The sequence below is a fragment of the Cynocephalus volans genome, chromosome 16, assembly GCF_027409185.1.
Source record: "Cynocephalus volans isolate mCynVol1 chromosome 16, mCynVol1.pri, whole genome shotgun sequence".
Classification (NCBI taxonomy): Eukaryota; Metazoa; Chordata; class Mammalia; order Dermoptera; family Cynocephalidae; genus Cynocephalus; species Cynocephalus volans.
Genome location: NC_084475.1, coordinates 10,187,951 through 10,203,565, shown reverse-complemented (window position 1 = coordinate 10,203,565; position 15,615 = coordinate 10,187,951). Strand labels below are relative to the sequence as shown.

The following is a 15,615-nucleotide window of genomic DNA, read 5'->3' as shown; positions in this document are numbered from 1 at the left end:
ATTATATACAACAATTTTAATTCCTGTACACACTGTGAAGCTTTTAAAAAGATGAATATAAAGATATCTACAGCCCATGGAGATATAACGTTTGTTTTCTGGAAGAGTTGTTTTTATAAATGTCAATTGGCCAGATAATGTGCTTCCCAAATTTTAAGAACACTGTACAACTATTAGAGGAAACAACATAAAGTAATGGATTGCATAATTACAGCTGTCTCCACTGTTTCTGAAAACAAGATTGAAAATGAATTTGATAGCTTTATAATTTGCCAAGTAAGTTCTTGGAAATTTGTAATGATTTCACTGAATGTATTTTTGCAGAAGTCTAATTATTCCTAGTTCATTCTGATATTAAAACAATTATCTCTTTGTGTTTCTAATTACGCATCTCTCTCTTTACTCCTAGCCTTTTCTTCAATTTATCATTTTACTTTTTATTCTTCGATGTCTGGAATGGAAGTTTGGAAAGAAATTGATGAGAAAGGATCCCTTCTTTAGGTTGGAAGAATTCAAATTAGATTCTTTTATCTTGTTGATCAATATTTTAAAATATTTTTTCATGCATAAACCAATCTATTAACAAAGAATTGCTATGTACTAGGTCAGGCTGGGGTAGAAACTATGTGTCAATGCAAATAATACAGATTCAGACATGTCGAACAAGATTACAATCCAGTGGAGAAAACAGACCTGAAACATTGAATAGTAAGGGCTCTATCTGACACTATGCACAGTGAAGCACTAGGGAAAGTTAAATGCGGCTGTTTCAGTTTAAAGAAAAATTAATTTGAATAGATTGGCAGTTGAAGGAATGCTGCCCATCCAGGAAGAAGGAATAGAATAATTAACAAGCCAATGACAGCAATAACTCTGCTCTTTTCCAGTGGTAGTGAAAAGCCCGGCTGGTGAATTGTAGACTATTTAGTTATTAATGGAACTTAAGAGCCAAGACTTTGTTTTTGCATCATACAAGGATGCAACCATAAGTATCTTATTCCCTCTGTATCTCCCATACCAGATCAGTTTCATCTTTCACTATTATAGATAGATGGATGGGAGACTACTGAGATGAAAGCAGACCTCTAGAAATCTTCTAAAATCAGTATTGGGGACAGGGGAGGTGTCAAGAAAAGAGAGACTAGAATGAGGTATATTCTGAGAATGAAGGACCAAACTTAGAATGAGAAGAAAGAGCAAATCTAATACATATTCCAAAGAAATGGTTAGGTTTCATGAGAGATCAATCATCTAACTTGCATTTTCTGAGACAGTCGTAATTTCATATATTTTGGTTCATTTTCCCTATGAAAACATAATAATGCCAATATGTTGGTGTCAAAACTAGGGGGTCCCAGAAAAATTACTTCACTGAGCTATGATATAAAAATCCTTTGTCAGATAATAGTATCAAGTTACTCGTTGATATTGAAAAAGATATTTCTATAGATAAGTAGAATGAAAGATATGTAAGAAACAATGGTCACTAAATATAGCAGTGCTGTTAAATAAAAGCAAGTTTACGAAGGGACGAGGGCTCAGTGCACTGAAGAGATGTTATGATGGTTTATTAATTGCCCGAGGTACTCAAGCATGAGATTTAAGAATGCAGTATTCTTGATAGAAGGATGAAAGCCCCAAATCAATTCTTAATAGATGGTTTTGACTCTAGAATATCTCCAAGAAGCAGTGATGTGCGTCAAAATCCAGAAGAACCAGGAGAAGAAGACGAAGATGTTCAGATGGAAAGAATCAGAACAGCAGATGCCTTGAATTCCACAGATTTTGATGAGGTAAAACATACAAACTCGTTATTTCATCCAATAACACAAATGTTCATCAGTTAAAGTGGTCCATCTACCAGTCTAATTCTCAAAACTTTGAGTTTCTCTGTTTCTTACAAATAAGCATCATCATTTTAAGTACACAGTTGCCATTTTTACACCCAAGTGGGCAGATTAAAAGTCATTTACTCTCTTTGTCTTCCTTAGAATAAGGAAAAAGTTGAGTGTAATTGAAATTACGGAAGCCAAGAAAGAATTGTAGGAACTGAGCAAAGCAACACACATCACTGCTTCTTGGAGAAAGTCCACAGTACAAAATTTAGAGTAAAGACCAGTCTACAGCATATTGTTTTGTCTTCCAAGGAGGATTCGGTGCTTCTCCAAGTCTTTTTGATCCTATTCTGAGAAGACATGCAGGCTGTATAAAATTGTGTGCTCCTGAGTAACTGCCTTTGTAGGAGAAGGAAATAACAATCTCTCCTCTCCAAAAATAAGTACTAGGATAGGAGAATGGTCAATAGGCATGTCACTTAGTAGGGTCTTCTTTGATGCATGGCTTTGGCAGCAAAGGGTCAAACCCATGGGATGATACAGTTTTTTCAAAGTTAATGAAGAGAATTAAGGTCTAACATAATGTACTTGTCATTTGCAGAAGCCAGTCATTATCGCCAGCTGTCTACGCAAGGAATATGCAGGGAAGAGGAAACACTGTTTTTCCAAGAGGAAGAATAAAATAGCCACAAGAAATGTCTCTTTCTGTGTTAGAAAAGGTTGGATACAAGGCTCTTCCACTGCTGGGCTCTTCTTAGAGTTTCATGGTTCCTTATGAGAATCATTCTATACACCACCTTTTAGTTCACGTGCAGACCCATCAGGAGACTAACCATGACAGCTCCTTTTATATGTTTCATTTCTAAGTTAAATTAACTAATTCCCACTCCAAAATTGAGGCATAGTCACATGTACATTGATACCATAAGCTCTCTTTTAAAATGAACCATTGATGCCATGATATTTCCATGAAATGAGCACGATTTATTTCCTAATGTTCACTATTTTTCACAAGAGAACTCACTGGAGATGTGCTAGCACATTCTGAAGACTTTACCAGCAGGTGATAGAAAACCTCAATCTATGTCATTATTGCACAGTGGTTAGGAGCACAGGAGACAGAATCTGACACATCTGTCTTCTAAGAGTGGCTTTGCCATTTCCCATCAGTGTGTCCTTGCCCAAGTAACTTCACCCTTCAGAGCTTCTGTCCCCAAATATGTAAGAAGGGATTATGATAACTTCTCAGGGTGGTTGTGACAATTAAATGAGATACTATATATAAAGCACATAGGACAATGCTTGTCACATAGTTAGATTTCAGACTGTGCTTTATTCTAAATGTTAACATTAAAATCTATTAATATTACATGTAAATTTTGTTTTCAGGTGAGGTTTTAGGACTATTGGGACACAATGGAGCTGGTAAAAGTACATCCATTAAGGTGATTACTGGAGATACAAAACCAACTGCTGGACAGGTAGGTGAATTATGTGAAAAATATGCTATCTAGTGGTAAAATAAATTTGTTAAGGTGTTATGGCCTTATAAACAGTAAAATGCCATTTAAATGTTAGATGATTGAAGTAATTAACACAATACACAGGAGAATAAATTCACAAATTATCGTCTAAATGTACACAAAGATTAAACACTGAAAGAGGATAATTATTCATACCTTCAAAGGCATTAAGAGGGAATGTCCAGTATCAAATTAAAAAAATCAGTATTAAAGTCCATACAAACCCTATTTATATTGCCATAAAATAAATGGATTTGTACTTTCAATGAACATTGTCTTCCCAGTATGTAACACTTTAATCTTGAGTAAAACTCTCCAAAACAAAACAAAACAACTTGATTCAACAGGTATATTCATTGCCCTTCACAAAGTGCTTAGTTACTGGAACATGCATTTTTCTACAAATACACTGTTTCTTGGGAGCGTTTTTAAGGAATGGCTTAAAAATGAGCAGCACGGATGTGAAGTCAACTCTAATTGTACTTGGAATTTCATTGTCTAAGGGGGCAGGCAAACTAGAAAAAAAGCCCACGTTTTATCAGAGAGAGAGACGTCGTGGGGTAGAGATAAAACATCTTCTCCTACATCCTATGGCAGAAGGTAGAAAACCTCAAGTGCTCCTGTGGAAAGTATGTGGAGGAGACGTACAGAACAGAACGTAAGACAAGGGGCTGTGGAGCTGTGCCGTGGGAACGGGGTTGGCAGTCAAGGCCAGAAGGGAAAATACAGCCAGGACTGCTATTGACAAATATCCAACTAGAGAGGGAGGGGACACAGATGCTCTCAGTCCCTCTGAAGCCAAGATGACAGCAGGTGACCATGAAGGGGACCTCTCAGTAGATGCTGGTGGTTCAGCCGACCCTGACTGGACTCCTTAACGTCAGTACGGACACCCTCCAATTCCATCAGCACCCAGACTCTAAATCAGTATTTAATTTCTCATTAAGCATGGGAGGAAAGGCTGTTACTGCTCATTGATACATTGGAATGAAATATTTTAAAAGGTAAATGAGATCTGAAGTATAAAACCAAGTCTTGGGGTGTCAAGAATTGAGCTTAATCAGATCAGCCAATGTGCTTCTTCGAAACCGTGCCATTCTCCCGCCTTGTCTCGAGGGCCACTGCGGAGCTGGCTTCACTGTCCCTTCTCTTTCGTCTTGTCCTCCTCCTGCTCACTCAGCTCCAGGCGCCCTGCCTTTGCCTCGGGTCCAAGAGCACATCGAGCTTCATCGCTCCACAGGGCTTTTCTCTCGCTCTTCTCTCTGCTGAAATGGCCCCTCAGCAGACAGGCTCCCTCTAATCGCCTTCCCTAAAGTCACCTGCCTGTTATTCTGCACCGCAGCCTCCTGAATTGCCACCACAGCGCTGCTTCTGATCCGTCTTTGTTCTGTGGACTCATGTCTCTACTTGTTTATTGCCTAATTCACTCCAACTCACAGGGACAATAGTTATTCTGTTCTCCACGGTACAGCAGGTGACCCAGCATTTGTCACATAGGAGGTACTCGAAAGACATTTGATCAGTGAGTAAAGTTAACTAGGGATTAATTTAATTAACAGGCTTCATTCTGACAGAGATGAGAAACTGGATATAAACTGCTGGCGGTGATGGCAGACACCACATTGGTGGGACATTGAATTTTCAGCTTAGATTAGGTTGCCTGCTGTGCGCACACTGGTTTTCGTGTATCCACCCTCTGACAATCTTTCTCTGATGCAAAGTGATCACAGATTATTAAACTTGATCAGGTCCTAGAGTTTCTCTAGCCTTTCTAGGTTTGTATAGAGAAAGGTGTCACAGAAACACTCAGAGAAACAACGCAGAATGTAGGCTCGGAGAGTGAACTTTTATCTGTAACTTTTATCTTTATCTGTAGGTGCTACTGAAAGGGAGCAGCGGAGGGGACAGCCTGGGGTTCCTGGGGTACTGTCCTCAGGAGAACGCGCTGTGGCCCAACCTGACAGTGAGGGAACACCTGGAGGTCTACGCTGCAGTGAAAGGGCTGAAGAAAGCAGACGCCAAGGTCGCCATCACACGGTACAGGGGGTGCCACGCCTGTTCTGCTCCACACCCAGGGGTGGGGCTGGGGCTGGGGAGTTGGGGGAGTGAAGGGGGCCGGGGAGAAGTTTGGGAGCAACGACGTTCATAGGAAACTCAGGGTGGGAGACTCTAAATGCCGACCCAGGTCATGCTGGATAGATTTGCAACTAGAAACTGGTTTTCCAGACTTTAAAAGTGCTATTTTTTTTTTCTCACAATGAACATGGAAAGAAAAAAGTAACTATTCACTGATAAAATGTATCAAAAATACTAAAATTTAAACTACTTATTATAGAAAAGTACTTGGATATCATGGGTTGGGGGGGCGGGTATCAAACCAGCCAGTAGTTTGTGCCCCTGCACGACCACTGCCTTGTGTATTTTCAGAATTGTGTTACTGCTCCGTTCCCACATCCTTGCTGGACCCGTTTTCCTATCAAGGATCCTCGTGATCATGAAGACTGTAATGCACCATTATGTTTTCCTCAGGTTAGTGGATGTGCTCAAGCTGCAGGACCAGCTGAAGTCTCCTGTGAAGACACTGTCAGAGGGAGTAAAGAGAAAGGTAGGGGCAGGGCTTGGTGCTCCTCTGCGTGCCCCACAGATGGGTACTGGACAGTCTGTTCCTCTTGTTCCAGCTGTGCTTCGTGCTGAGCATCCTGGGGAGCCCGTCGGTGGTTCTTCTGGATGAGCCGTCGACAGGGATGGACCCCGAGGGGCAGCAGCAGATGTGGTGAGGAACGTGACCACGGTCTTGAGAGGACTTTGCAAACCATTTCCCCTTGTATAAGTTGTCCCTTAATCTGTTTCTTAATGTGGGGAGAAGAAAAAATTATCGATCCCATTAGTAAAACCCATGCTTTGCACACACACACACACACACACACACACACACACTCACCCATGCATGCACACAGACACGCACACACACACACGCACACACACACACACAAATCTTTCACTGATGATATTTCATATCATTTCTCACTGAAGGAAGAATAGCATTGTCAGGGCCGTTGCCACTCACTCTGAGTATCAGGGTTGCTCAGCTCATCTTTCAGGTTGGTATGGAGCATTTCTGTACCACAATCACAGTGTCCAGTACTTAGCATGAGAACAGCAGCTCTTGTTAAGTTGTAAAAGTTGTTACCTTTGTGTGTTTACTGTGCATTTATTTTCTTCACACTAGGTTGGGACAATGCTGTTGTTGAGTTTTGTGTCATTCTGTTCCCCTCTGCACAGCCTTTTCATAAATGATCTTCTTTTGCTCAGCATTTTCTTTCAATACAACCTGTAATAGACACTGGATTCTGTGCACTCCCCTCTTCCAGAGCTTGCTTCCAGTTTAGCAGCTCACCTCATTGCCCTTCCTCATCCTACCCACCCTTTTAAGAGTCCTCCTTGCTTAATTTCCTTTTGCTAATTATTCACATTCATGCCAGTCAAAAATTCTTTTCTCTATCCATTTCTGATTAATTTGAGGATTTTGTAAATGGCCAAAAATCTCTTCACAATACAGGCAGGCAATCCGGGCCACCTTTAGAAACACAGAGAGGGGAGCCCTCCTGACCACCCACTACATGGCCGAGGCTGAGGCTGTGTGTGACCGAGTGGCCATCATGGTGTCTGGAAGGCTGAGGTGAGTGCCCATCCTGAGCCCACACTTGGCAGAAATGTCACTTTGCCTCCCACGGATTTGTCACCTCTCTTCCCCTGGGTGACAGAGCCACAAAAGGATTGCTCAAAGCCCATCTCTTCTGAGTAGTGAGAGACCCCAAAGGGGTTAGTTTCCTGGAATCCTCAAGAGTGAGGCATTCCTTCCTTTGGGAAATTAACCACAAATTGGGGTTCTCACCCCACATTTATTCTCCAGACCAGGAAGTTACAGGAAAAGAACATAGGTGGGGTTTTAGCTAAGTATAGTTTAACAAGTTTAGCAATAGAGCCTGGTAACATCAGTAAAACAAGCAAAGTGACATTCCATAATGCAATTAGCAAAAGGTTAATTCGATCCACCAACAAAAGCTTGATCTCAGCAAACATCTTCTTTCCCTACAGCAATTTCCCAGTATCTTTACATATCAATCAGTAACTTGTCTGTCCTTGAGCCAGCAACCTTGCTGTGCCACAACTCTCCATCCGCATCAGAGACCCTAGCCTGAGGAAAGTTTCCTGTCTTTTGCAAGGTCAACATTTCTATATGTAATTTCAAAAGGTTAGGCTAAACCTGAAACTGCAGGGCTTTGGAGGCCCCGTGAAATATTTTTGCTTTATAAATATTGGTATATTCCACACAGAAAGATGTTGTCTGTGGACAGGGAGAGATCACTGTGAACATCTGGAACTACTGTGCCCTGGTCTAAGGACCTTGAGACAATGCTAGGAGCAAGTCAAGGGTCTGAAACACTGTGCTGCATGTCTTTTTCTCCTTTCTGTTATGACCTCATTCTCTCTCTACTTCCAGATGTATTGGTTCCATCCAACACCTGAAAAGCAAATTTGGCAAAGATTACCTGCTGGAGATGAAAGTGAAGACTCTCACCCAAGTGGAGCCCCTTCATGCAGAGATTCTGAGACTTTTCCCCCAGGCTGCTCGGCAGGAAAGGTAAAGATGATTGCTGTCTTTGATCTGGTGCCAAATGTCCGCTTCTCTTTGTCAGTCACATTGATCTGGAGTCATTCTAAAAGGAAACCTAAAAGAGATCCCTTGTTGGATACTGCAGGCAGTACACTAGACAGGAAAGAGCTGATGTAAAAGCTGACTTGGCATGTGTTGTGCTCCTACTACGTGCCAGGAACTGCCCTTGTCTTATGTTATCTTATTTAATCCTCACAGAGACTTTTCAAAGAAGATACTGTGATTTCAATGAAAAATGAGACAACTTCAAAAAAGCATTGTGTCAAGCACCTGATTGTTATCTTTCTTAAGGGAAATTGACAGAGAGACAGATTTGGTCAATTGGCCAAGCTCACAAGTGGCAGAACCAGGATATAAACCAAATTATTTTATTTGAAATCTAGTAATACTTTGGATTTTATATAAATTTTGTTAACAGCACCATCTTGATGAAAGTCATACAGAAAAAAATCAAGATTAACTTTAGGGTCATTTTTTTTTTTTTTGTCTTTTTCGTGACTGGTACTCGGCCAGTGAGTACACCGGCCATTCCTATATAGGATCCGAACCCGCAGCGGGAGCGTTGCTGCACTCCCAGCGCTGCACTCTCCCGAGTGCGCCACGGGCTCGGCCCTTAGGGTCATTTTTAACACCTAGAATTTACTGCAGAAGACAGATGATTTAGGAGTTAGGAGAGAAAAAAGATAATACAGTCATAATGACAAGTTAAGAAAATACATTTCTATGTGGAATTTAACTATAAAAGCAATGCTGTAACTCAATGTGCAGCCCATGACTAAACAGAAATACATCGTAAAGATATGGGGAATGAGCAAAATGGATGAGAATGGTTGCCCCATAAATACATGAAATATCTTATGAAATGAAATCTAAGTCTTCCTGATTTTCAAATGATAAAAAGATAAGCATGTGTCTGAAAAAGAAATTATAGTTGCTCATATCATTCAGTGCTGAATTCCTGGCTCAATTATATTATCCTATGTTAGGAAGGCAGTTAGCATATTTTGGGGGGAGACGGAAGTATGCGTCCTGTGGAGAATACACCTAGATTTCTACCTTAGTTGGGAAACTTTAAAAAACTATCAGTTCCTGGTTGGAAGATGAAGTCACAGATCAAGTATTCAGCTTAGGAGATAAGTTGGGAGGTGACTCTGGGAAACCCTGAAACATCATCTGGAATGCACCTACTCGCTTCCATCCAAGGGCCAAGGACTCTCAACTGTCTGAGTTTTACTCTCCCTTCCCCCAGTTCTCCTTGTGAACAGCCTCCTTTTGATTACTCTAGGTTCACCCTAAGCTTTACACCTACACCAAATCAACTCTTATTTACAGAGGTGAAGTCCCAGGTACAGTAATCAAAATACTATAGTCCTGGCATAAAGACAGACATACAGACCAATGGAACAGAATAGAGATCCCAGAAATAAATTATACTTGTATACGGTCAACTGGTCTTCAACAAGGCTGCCAAGAATACACAATAAAGGAAGGACATTCTATTCAACAAATGATGTTGGGAAAACTGGATAACCACATGCAACAGAATAAAATGGGACCTTATGTTACACCATACACAAAAATAAACCAGAAATAGACTAAAGACTTAAATGTAGGACCTGAAACTATAAAAGTCCTCAAAGAAAACACAGAGGAAAAGTTTCATGACATTGGTTTTGGCAATGATTTCATAGATATGACTCCAAAAGCACAGGCAATATAAACAATAATAAACAAGTGGGATTACAGTACATTAAAAAGCTTCTACACAGCAAGGGAAACAATCAACAGAGTGAAAAGGCAACTTTCAAAATGGGAGGATGATTTTCAAACCATATATCTGATAAGGGGTTATGTCTAAAATATAAAAGAAACTCCTGCACTCAAATAGCAAAAAAAGAATATCCCCATTAAAAATATAGGCTAAGGGCATGAATAGGCATTTCTCCAAAGAAGACATACAGGAGGCCAAGAGTATATCAAAAAACGTTCGACATCACTAGTCATAAGGGAAATGCAAATCGAAACCACAATGAGGTATCACTTCACGCCTGCTAGAATGGTGCTGTGATTTGAGTGTTCCTTCCAAAACTCATGCTAGAATTTAATGCCATTGTGACAGTAGTAAGAGACAGGACTAGGTGAAACCTGTAAGAGGTGATTAGGTCTTTCTCATGCACCCCTCTTACCATATGATGCCTTCTGCCATGGTGTAAGATACCAAGAAAATTCCAATAGCAACCTTGGACTTCCCAAACTCCAGACCTGTAAGAAATAAATTTCTTTTCCTATTATAAATTACCTAGTTTGTGGTATAGCAACAGAAAACAGACTGAGACAGATGGCTATTATTTTATACATATAATGTAAATACATATATATATGTGTGTGTGTATGTGTGTATATACACACACACACACGCACATATATATATGAAGACTACAACTACTGGCAAGGAGGTGGAGAAATTAGAATCCTTGCACACTACTGGTGAAAATGCAAAATGATGCAGTCACTATAGAAAACAGTGTGGAGGTCTCTCAAAAAATTAAAAGCAGAACTACCATATAATCCAGCAATGCCACTTCTGGGAATATATCCAAAAGAATTTAAATCTTTTGGGATCTTGAAAAGATATCTGGACCCCCATGTTCATTGCAGCACTATTCACAGTAGCCAAGATGTGGAAACAACCTCACTGAGCACTGACAGATAAATGGATAAAAAAAGTGATATATACATACAATGAAATACTTTTCAGCCTTTAAAAAGGAGGAAATTCTGCGATATGCAACAGCATGGATGAATCTTGAAGACTTTATGCTAAGTGAAATAAGCCAGTCATAGAAAGACAAATACTGCATGATTCCTCTTAGGAGATCTCTAAAACAGCAAATTCATAGAATCAAACACTGGAGTGGTAATTTCTAGGAGCTGGGGAGAGAGGAAAACAAAGAGTTACTAATGACAGGCATAAAATTTCATTTAAGCAAGGTGAATAAGCTCTAGAGATCTGTTCGTACAATATCATTACTGTAGTCTACTATATTGTGCACTTAAAATTTCGTTAAGAGTGTAGACCTCATGTTATGTTCTTACCACAATTTTTTTTAAAAAAAAGACCAGAGAGGTGTTTGCAGTGAGTTTACACCTACGATAGGTGGTATCACTTTTCTTTCCTCTCAGGTACTCTTCTCTGATGGTTTATAAGTTGCCAGTGGAAGATGTGCAACCTTTAGCCCAAGCTTTCTTCAAATTAGAGAAGGGTAAGAACTATAACTTTGAAATATGACCCTGGAAAGAAGATAATGTCAAATAATAAAATAATCCATTTGCATGACAGAAATAAAATGCGACATAATGCATTAAATTTAAAAGTTAAAATCTCAAATTGAATTTTAGGAACAGCAAAACCAGGGATGTGGAAGAAATTGGTGTGTGCATGTGGCAGAGAGTAACGGGAGTGATTTTTACTTTTGCTTTGTGGGTTTTTTCCCCAGGTATTTTTGCATACATATTGGTATACCCTAAGTCAAAACTCAGTTATATATGCATTTAAGGAGAATACTTTCTTTTGGAACATTGATGCGTACATACTTAAATTAAATTTTCTATGAACTGGCATATTATTTTATTGCCTTAGGCTATATATGAAGAAATTGATTCCTATCTGGTTGGTGAAACAATCTCCTTGGGTCTGTTGCATTTTAAAACTGACCACACTGCATGTCATCACAGGTTCATGTTTTCCTTGCCTTTCTAGCTGACTAACTCTGCCGCTCTGAACTGTACTGGTCAAGAACTCCCTCCTTTTACTGTTTTCATTGTCACTACTCAGTGTTATATCTTTGCTTGCTTGTTGCCTGCCCTAAGGAAGAGGTTCAGATCTCCTGGTTCTGGAAGAGACCTCTGACTCCTGTTGATAGCATTTATGGTCACAGGGATGCATCTTCTTTCTCTTCTCTGGGCTGAGCACCCCAAATTTCTGGACCATGTGGTCATTTACAACACTCCTCAGATGGTCACCAAACCCAGTATTGGCATGGGACTTTTGGTGGCATATTTCCACTCTGCTGGGCTCCTATCAGAGCTCTAACTGTCTTACTCAGTCTATTTTGATCAACAAGGAGGGTTTGCCACCCAATTAGGGGAAGCTGCAGTGGCTTTTGGGAAGAGATCCGTGACAATATCTGCTCACTAGATAAACCTCAGACATCCTCCTCTGTAACCTCCTAATGCAACCTGCAACGTTTTTCAAAATATGTCTTTCTTCCACATCTTCCTGTGCTGAATGTGCAAAAACACCAGCTCATGTGCAGAAAAGGAAGCTCTCTCAGCATCATTTCCTCCCTTAAATACCGATCTTAAAAACTGCACAACACTGGGCCGAGCCCGTGGCGCACCTGGTAGAGTGCTGCGCTGGGAGCGCGGCGACCCTCCCGCCGCGGGTTCGGATCCTATATAGGACTGACCGGTGCACTCACTGGCTGAGTGCCGGTCACGAAAAAACGACAAAAAAAAAAACAAAAAAAAACTGCACAACACACAAGCACTCCCCCCAACCCCCGTCAAATCTAAATAAATGCATTGGTGTATTTTTAACTAAATAATGTGCTCAAGACATGAACAAATTTTACCTTAACCTATTTATTTAAATTTTTTAAAAAATGTGTCTGTATTGCATGTTGACTTATCAGACTATCTAGATATAAAAATATATGAACTCCTGATACACATTCATCCTTTACGCAGTTAAACAGAGCTTCGACCTGGAGGAGTACAGCCTCTCACAGTCCACTCTGGAGCAGGTGGGTCATTTTAGTGATTCTACGTCATGCACGGAATGTTAGCGCATGATATGTGCATACTCTTTGCACTCACTTGGAGCTCCAGGAGGCAGTGTGACATTTTTCTGCTCTTTTTATTTCTTTCCTCCCTCTCAGGTTTTCCTGGAGCTCTCCAAGGAGCAGGAGCTAGATGATTTCGATGAAGAACTTGATCCTTTGGTGAAATGGAAGCTCCTCCCACCGGAAGAGCCTTAAAACCCCAAATACTCTGCATTCCCCTTTAAATCTGTGGCTATTTTTTTAAGACATTTATTTTTATAGCATCCACATCACATTTTTAGAAACCGTATTGTAAACACTGAGATGGTTCTTTGTGTGGTGCAAAGGAGGAGCAAGTGCAGGTAAACGCAGCAACAGTTGTGGACAGTCCTGCCTTTCACAGCTTCTGCATCCCTGCAGGCCACCCTGGCTCCATTGTTCTGTATAATGCTGAATAAAAAAGAAGACACTTTTATAAGATTAAGTTTCTGAGTAGGATAAACAAATTTTGTTTAATTTTTTTTAATCAAAGCTTTAAAACACTTTTTTCTAACCTAGACTGAGAAATTCATATATTTACTCTTATGAGAGGTTGATACTTGGTAAAGTTAATATTTTAGTCAGAATTTTAAAGTATCATATTTTTGAAATAGATTTTAGTGTATTTCTTATGGCTGAAAATACTAAAACATCATTGATCATAATATCCTATATCAATATATAATATATATCCACTGGTAACACTATAATATAGACACAATCTGGAAAACCAAAAACTTGCTATTAGGAGTTTATTGTACATTTTTTTTATTTCTGTAAACAAACTGTGTCCCATTTTCATAGTATTTTTAAATCTAGGCTCTAGAGATGCCTATATTGTAATTGATCTTTTGTGGATATTTGTCATTTGGTTTCAGGAAGTGGGTAAATGTAGCAGATTAAATGACAGAGTAGATGAAAAATGCAAAATAAATTTCAAAATGTAGTTTTGAAATCCATTTTCTATTTCATGTGTATTTTTTCCCTTGACTCAGTGGACTCCAATTTACATATTTCATTGAAATCTCATTTAAAATAATTTATAATATAAGTGTAATTGATAGCATAAACTGGTGAGGGTATAGATACTGGACTTTAAGACCATAACAATAGGATTTTCTGCCACACTAGTGTACGGAAAGTAGAAAAAGTTTAGTCAGGCTCACTCACCTTGTTACAAATGGGCAAGATTCAGCACATTCACTAGAAAAAAGTTATAAAAGTAGTGTTAACTGCACATGTGTGCCCATTTACTGACTCAGCATGATTGTTGTAATTATGTAATGCTTGGCTTGTGGCCGCTATTGTGTGTACTATGAGTATAAAGGTGATTGCTCTGAACCGCTGGTCGGCAGAGCACAGAGGGAAGGCAGAGCATGGAGGGTCAGCAGAGCTCATGTCTGAGAGTAAAGCACGTCTGTGAAGCTCGCATTCGAAGAATAAAGTATGTCTACCTCGCATAAAGCTGCCAGTACCTTCTTTCGATTACCTGACTCATGACCTGCACAGGAAGGGGCCGAAGGATCTGTGATTCCAGCCCAATAACTAGCATTTAGACTAATGTTTTTGATGTTGACCTTGTTATTACCCTTGCCTGCCAAATGTCATAGTTAAATTCCAATTACATGTGCTTCCTGGGCCCACATCCTTACATGTTTATAACCATAAAGTCAGGAAATTATCGTAGAGGAGAATACTATTCCTAATTGCTTGAGTTTAAGTTTGCCTATCTAATTTACCTTTTGTGTTATACAGAAAGATGTTGGGATTTGGAATCCCAAGAAATCCATGTCTAGAGGTTGGCTTCTTCCTAGATGTATGTTTATGAGTAAATCTCACCACCCTGCCAAGCCTCAGTACACCAGTGAAAGGGTCCCGGGCAATAAAGTCTTCTCATTTATATATATATATATAAATCAATGTTCAGAGAGATAGGTAACATTCAGCATTCAGCCACATCTGATGTCAAAGCCCACGCTCTTTCCCCTCCACAAGCTGCTTCAAGCAGTTATTGATTGCTTAATTTGGAAGGCAGTCAACACAAAAAACCCATCTACTTCTTTTCGATGTGTTCACAACTTAGTCAGATGTGAAATTATACATACTTATTAGAAAGCCAGATAACAAAATGATATATCATCAAATGTCATATTGCATGCTATCAACGAAGGTGCTGTCTACAAAAAAAATTAAAGAAGAAAAGATCCATTTTTATCTATGGTTCTCTAATGAAGACTTTGATGAGTGGAAAGGAATTTAACCTTGAATTTAAAGGGAACATTGGGTTTGTGTGAAAAAAAAAGAATGACATCCAGGTAAGGAGAAGCCAAAGCCCACCAGTGCCTAGAGTAATCCACCCTTGATACTTAGGATTGCTGACTCTGGATGTATTACTAAGCAAAGAGGAACACACGGTTCTTACACTAACGGAGTTTTCATCCAGAGTATTAAAAAAACTGAGATTTATGTTATGATTCAATTTATTTCTTCAACAAAGAAGTCTATTCCGTTGTTGTGCTACTCTTGGGAAAGAATTAAATACTTAATGCATCAACAATATACTTTGGGGTGACCTTCTCCCTCAAATAAGGTGGGTGACTCTGGGGATCTTTGGACTCAAAAACTCTTTGTGTGCGGCCCCCTATGTATAGATTCAAATTGCTGTCTTGAACTTGAGCTCATACGAAAGATTTATGATCACTTCCCACTCCTTCTCC

The 15,615-nt window shown here is 39.6% G+C and overlaps 1 protein-coding gene across 1 annotated transcript in view; it reads left to right on the top strand.

Annotated features, from left to right (window-relative positions):
* Positions 1 to 13,394, top strand: part of ABCA8 (ATP binding cassette subfamily A member 8) — an 86,508-nt gene extending 73,114 nt beyond the window's left edge. The window contains exons 28-39 of the mRNA XM_063080286.1: positions 410 to 501; positions 1,673 to 1,793; positions 2,437 to 2,554; positions 3,225 to 3,316; positions 5,235 to 5,395; positions 5,888 to 5,963; positions 6,037 to 6,131; positions 6,918 to 7,037; positions 7,863 to 8,003; positions 11,220 to 11,299; positions 12,786 to 12,841; positions 12,977 to 13,394. Coding sequence (XP_062936356.1) covers positions 410 to 501; positions 1,673 to 1,793; positions 2,437 to 2,554; positions 3,225 to 3,316; positions 5,235 to 5,395; positions 5,888 to 5,963; positions 6,037 to 6,131; positions 6,918 to 7,037; positions 7,863 to 8,003; positions 11,220 to 11,299; positions 12,786 to 12,841; positions 12,977 to 13,075 — 1,251 coding nt within the window. The 3' untranslated portion in view covers positions 13,076 to 13,394. The remainder of the gene's footprint in view (positions 1 to 409; positions 502 to 1,672; positions 1,794 to 2,436; positions 2,555 to 3,224; positions 3,317 to 5,234; positions 5,396 to 5,887; positions 5,964 to 6,036; positions 6,132 to 6,917; positions 7,038 to 7,862; positions 8,004 to 11,219; positions 11,300 to 12,785; positions 12,842 to 12,976) is intronic.
* Positions 13,395 to 15,615: the final 2,221 nt, after the last annotated feature.